General features: G+C 44.6%; 1 protein-coding gene across 1 annotated transcript; it reads left to right on the forward strand.

Moving 5' to 3' along the window:
- Nucleotides 1-514: 514 nt before the first annotated feature.
- pdcb (phosducin b) lies at nt 515-2348 on the forward strand (the record flags this gene model as incomplete). The annotated part of the gene is made up of 3 exons (XM_084163334.1): nt 515-560; nt 1304-1452; nt 1794-2348. The coding sequence occupies 3 exons, from the start codon at nt 515-517 to the stop codon at nt 2346-2348; spliced, it is 750 nt and encodes a 249-aa protein (XP_084019460.1).
- Nucleotides 2349-5968: the final 3620 nt, after the last annotated feature.

Below are 5968 nucleotides of genomic sequence, written 5' to 3' on the forward strand. Positions count from 1 at the left end.
GATACCAGAGTAATCCACTCAAACCACATTAACTTGATTAGCACTTCCAGGAAAGCTCCATGGGCATACAGGGCTAGAACCTTTCCAAACACGCTTGATTACATAATGTTATTGGGGGACTAGTCTCTCTTGACAGACTGAGATTTGGTTTTGGGAGCTAAGATTATTTGGGGATCACAGAATTGAAATAGGTAGAGCAGTCATTCTGTCTGATATCAATGGCCCTCAGTCCCAAAAAGGATTATATGGTGTCAACATGCAACATCTCAGCTATCACTTTGGCCTACTATAAAGAGTGTTTTTCAGAGACAACACTGAAGAGTACATCCCCTATGAGCACACCAAACACCACTCAAAATGGCCGAACTGCAAAATATGATAATCCTGAATGATCTTGAGCTTTATTGTCACAATGTTCCTTTTGTTCAATGAACGATGGTTTAGGTTCTGAGAGACTTTTAAAACATCCCCTCCCCTCCTGTGTTCTGTTTCCAACAGCTAAATCTCAAACATAATGTCTGGAAACGTCGATGAGGAGGAGGCCAATGTCACCCACACAGGTGAGGATGAGGCTAATGTGTGTGTCTGTTTGTGTGTGTGTGTGAGTGTGTGATTAAAGTGTGAAGGTGGTGTCTTGGACATTTACAGTTCATCCTTAGAACATTTAGGTCTATCTGAGATCAGACCTATATAAGACACCGGCAACAGTCTGTCTGCTTTTCCACAGTAAGCCTGATAGGATATATGGCATTATTCCTTTGAATCAGGGACAGGTCAAATACAGCACACAGCCGGCAAGCAGCCACCCACTAGAAAGGGATAAGCAATGTTAGTAGCAGGTAGCAGAGAGACACAGAGCTCTGTGGTGTTCTGGCACTGACAGACGCTCTAAGCTACTTTCCTACCTACTCCTACGCAACCAAGGTGCAATTAGAAGACAGCCTTAAGCGTCTAGTTTAGGCCATAATCCATCAGAGGGCGGGAGACCACAGGAACCCTAGGGCCAACCCATCCAGCACTGCACATTGTACATCTGTCAATCACACACACAGTATGCTGTGTTCATCTGAGTCACAGCCCAAAACAAAGATGGCTGCTGCCATGTATAAACTCTATTTTGGTGAAGTCTCGGCACATGACATCAAGAATACTGTTCTGCAATTCTGTGTCAGTTCGGCACACCAGGTCAATGGCAGTAGGCCTACAAACATTACAAACCATTGAGGATGACAAGACAGGAGTCTGGGGCTTACAGTATTTCCATATGACCACAAATGAATGATCGTTGTCCTGTTTTTTCCAGGCCCAAAGGGAGTGATCAATGACTGGAGGAGGTTTAAGCTTGAGAGCATGGACCAGGAGTCCCTGCCCCCCCAGAAGAGAGAGCTGCTCAGGCAGATGTCCTCCCCACACAGGCCCAAAGATGACGGCAGGGGAGGCCTCAACCGCAAGGTGGGTTAGATTAGGTTACATCACAGTTTAATGTGTATTTCTATGGTCCAAATGCACAAACAGAAACATGCTGACAAATGTACACCTTAAATGAGTTCACTTAAGTGTCCCCTTCTAGTATCATGGACCGGTCAATTGAACACCCAGACTAGGTCTCTCTATGTCTCATTATACAGATGGCTAACATAGTCTAAACAGGTGTGACTCTAATGATATATGGGCTGTAAACACTAACTGCCTTAGTGAGCTAAAAACAAAACAAGACATGACTGTGAAAGGAGACAGTGTCCATGACGATCAATAAACTGTAAATCATTCTTTGTTCATTGTCATGGTTTTAGATGAGCGTACAGGAGTACGAGCTGATTAAGGAGGATGACGAGAAGTGCATGAAAAAGTACCGCAAGCAGTGCATGCAGGAGATGCACGAGCGCCTCAGCTTCGGGCCCAAGTTCGAGGGTGTGTACGAGCTGGACAGCGGCGAGGCATTCCTGGAGGTAATTGAGAAGGAGCACCGGCTCACCGTGGTGGTTGTGCACATCTACAAGGAAGGGATCAAAGGTTGCGAGGCGCTCAACTCCTGCCTGGACTGCCTGGCCACCGAGTACACCAGCGTCAAGTTTTGCAGGATTGACGCGGCGGCGACTGGTGCGGGGGAGCGCTTCACTGACAGCGTCCTGCCCACCATGCTGGTGTACAAGGCCGGCGAGCTGCTGGGGAACTTCCTGGCCACCAACCAGCACTTCAACGAGGAGTTCTTCGCCACCGACGTGGAGGCTTTCCTCACCACCGACGTGGAGGCTTTCCTCAACGGCTACGGCCTGCTGCCGGAGAAAGATGTAGTGGTTGGTGGAGAGGAAGAGGAGGCAGCCGTGGATGTGGAGGCAGTGGAGTGATGGAGGAATGGAAATGGAGGTGGGATGAAAGGGTTGCGGAAGGGAGGTGTGTGGAGGAGGAGATGGAGGACAGGGGTTTATGGTGGAGTGGAGTGATGAAGGGATGGTGGGGTTGAAGGAGGGAAGTATGTGGAGGAGGATTGATGCTTATTTTGTGTAACAGAGAGTAGCAGACGCACACATACTGGGCTGACTGCACTAGAGCGGCCTGAGCGTACTGTAGAGGGAGTCCATTCCCTAAATGAGGGATAATATAATGTCCATCCAGGGAAGAAACCTCAGCAGCCTGAATACAGGTGGCATGTGTACCAGATGTGGATTAGGGTTTGAATTCCTACTAGAAAATGACAAGTTACCCTGCAGTTCCAGTTAACTTATTGTCGGGGCCAAAGTTGGTCTATTAATAGGCTACTTGTATGTAAAGGGGGAAAACGAGACATATAATAATATATCATTTAGCAGACACTTTAATCCAAAGCGATTTACAGTCATGCGTGCATACATTTTTACGTATGGGTGGTCCCGGGGATCTTGTAACGCCATGCTCTACCAATTGAGCTACAGAGGACCACATCACATATTGGGCTGATTCTGATTAGGATTACTCTGGGTCCAGGACACCAGCCTATGGTGTTTCTGGGTAAAAGTTACTATATTATATATGTCATATTTTCAAGTTTTTAGAATAATATTTTTTCAAGGTTTAATAACAGATTTATTTTAGGGATTTACAAATGCTGTAAGATTATTTTCAGTTATGCCTGACATACTGTATATACTATTTAATCAAACGAAACAAAAAAACATTAAAACAAACTTTACAAACCAAATGTGTCATTGAATTGCTAATTAATGAATTTTGTTACATTATTCGAACTTTTGGAAAAGCATCCATGTGTCAACTAAGACTAACTTGCCAACTGATTTTTAGAAAATGCTACATAGCCAGTGCAGTAGTTACACACACTTATCTGGAAAAGCCATTGACAAGCGGCCTGCTACATGAGCCTTTTGAAGAAGTGACATAAAGTCGTCATGGAAACATCCCACTCAGTTGTCTAGGAAACATTGTTGCTTTTGTGCAGGATTTAGCTGATTCCACTGGCCCCTTAGTGCTATATATTGACATGAATGTACTTTGGTGCGAAAAGTGCAAATCAATCCCAGAACAACTGCAAAGGACCTCGTGAAGATGCTGGAGGAAACAGGTACAAAAGTATCTATATCCACCGTAAAACGAGTCCTATATCGACATAACCCGAAAGGCCGCTCAGCAAGGAAGAAGCCACTGCTCCAAAACCGCCATAAAAAAAGCCAGACTACGATTTGAAACTGCACAAGGGGACAAAGATCGTACTTTTTGGAGAAATGTCCTCTGGACTGATGAAACAAAAATATAACTGTTTGGCCATAATGACCATCGTTATGTAAAAAAGTGGGGCTTGCAAGCCGAAGAACACCATCCCAACCGTGAAGAACAGGGGTGGCAGCATCATGCTGTGGGGGTGCTTTGCTGCAGGAGAGACTGGTGCACTTCACAAAACAGATGGTATCATGAGGAAGGAAAATGATGTGGATATATTGAAGCAACCTCTCAAGACATCAGTCAGGAAGTTAAAGCTTGGTCGCAAATGGGTCTTCCAAATAGACAATGACCCCAAGCATACTTCCAAAGTTGTGGCAAAATGGCTTAAGGACAACAAAGTCAAGGTATTGGAGTGGCCATCACAAAGCCCTGACCTCAATCCTATAGAAAATGTGTGGGCAGAACTGAAAAAGCATGTGCGAGCAAGGAGGCCTACAAACCTGATTCTGTTACACCAGCTCTGTCAGGAGGTTATTTATTGTGGGAAGCTTGTGGAAGGCTACCCGAAACGTTTGACACAAGTTAAACAATTTAAAGGCAATGCTACCAAATACTAATTGAGTGTATGTAAACTTCTGACCCACTGGGAATGTGATGAAAGAAATAAAAGCTGAAATAAATCATTCTCTCTACTATTATTCTGACATTTCACATTCTTAAAATAAAGTGGTGATCCTAACTGACCTAAGACAGGGTATTTTTACTAGGATTAAATGTCAGGAATTGTGAAAAACGGTTTAAATGTATTTGGCTAAGGTGTATGTAAACTTCTGACTTCAACTGTATATAAGCTGTTATAGAAAACATAAACGCTGGCTTGTCTTCAATAATGGCTAACTAATAGTTCAAGCCATTGGGAGACTTTTAAGTCCAATTGATTCTAGGCCAGACATACAGATTTTGCAGATCACACCATAACATGTTATCAAGTCATTTCTAATGTGATATAACTCCAGTACATTATTTTAGGACGCTAAAAGGCACTTTATGCAGGGAAGAAGAGTAAGGAACACAGAGAATTCAGAGGGTCTCTCAGAGTCAGACAGACAGACAGACAGACAGACAGACAGACAGACAGACAGACTGACCGAGAATGACAGACAGACGGGGTGGCCTCCTCCCTCTCGTTGAGTCTCTCTCCTCCCGGGTTAAGTTTGAGTGGCAGGCTCTCACACGTTGAACAACCTTGCCACATACATAACTACAGCACATAAATGACTTCGCTGTGACCCCAGCACAGGTTGAAAAGTTCACGCATAAAAAAATATATAATAAGCACCAGGGAGTTATTCAAGCACAGACGTTCATTATTTACCCACAATTTGATATGTCATAAATTCAATTACGGTGCTTCCTATTTAGTGGAAACTGACAGACGCACATGCGTGCACATGGAACCGCTGGAAGCGTGCTTCTGGTTGAACTGTGGTCTGAACTGTGGCTGAACCCTGAATTATGGGAAAAGAACAGGGGTTCACCATGATGAAGACAGAAGGTACTGTATTGGATGCTGGTGTGCTGTGAGTGTAGAACAAGTTCATAACTAACAAAGAAGAGAAAAGCTCATCGGCCCCCTATTTGATGTTGGCAGCAGTCTCCACATTCCAACCAGGGACCTAGATGTTCAACAGGATTGCATGGTGCACCCTCTTCTGTTGAGGCGCCATACTACACTAATCTACTGTACCATTTATTCCTATTCATGTAGGCCTATCCTTAGTTTTAACAGGCTGACCCCACTGAGACAGGAAGACCTATCCTAAGAATGCAGCAAATCTGTCACATCTGTCACCTAAAATCAACAATCAACAACCTGACCTTGATCTTTTGATGTTACTCACAGGAGGCTGCTGAGGGGAGGACGGCTCATAATAATGTCCGGAACGGCGCAAATGTAAGGGTTTCAAACGCCTTGAAACCGTGTGTTTGATACCATTCCACTGATTCCGCTCCAGTCATTACCACGAGCCCTTCCTCCCCAATTAAGGTGCCACCAGCCTCCTGTGTGTCACAGCATGGTGACGAAACAAACTGTCAGAACAATGTCAGACATTCCACAGTCTTACATCATTCCCAATTAAGGAGTGTCATGTTATGATGAGGGGGTCCGTGTGATCACAGTGATCTCCTCTAGCTGATCAGGCTCTCTAATCCTTTTATAGGATTAAGTCACGAGCCTCTGTGGCTATTTGGCTGGCCTGGCTTCTCTCTCTCTCTCTCTCTCTCTCTCTTCCTCTCTCTCTCTCTCTCTCTC

Source organism: Coregonus lavaretus, assembly GCF_964263955.1.
Source record: "Coregonus lavaretus genome assembly, chromosome: 6".
Classification (NCBI taxonomy): Eukaryota; Metazoa; Chordata; class Actinopteri; order Salmoniformes; family Salmonidae; genus Coregonus; species Coregonus lavaretus.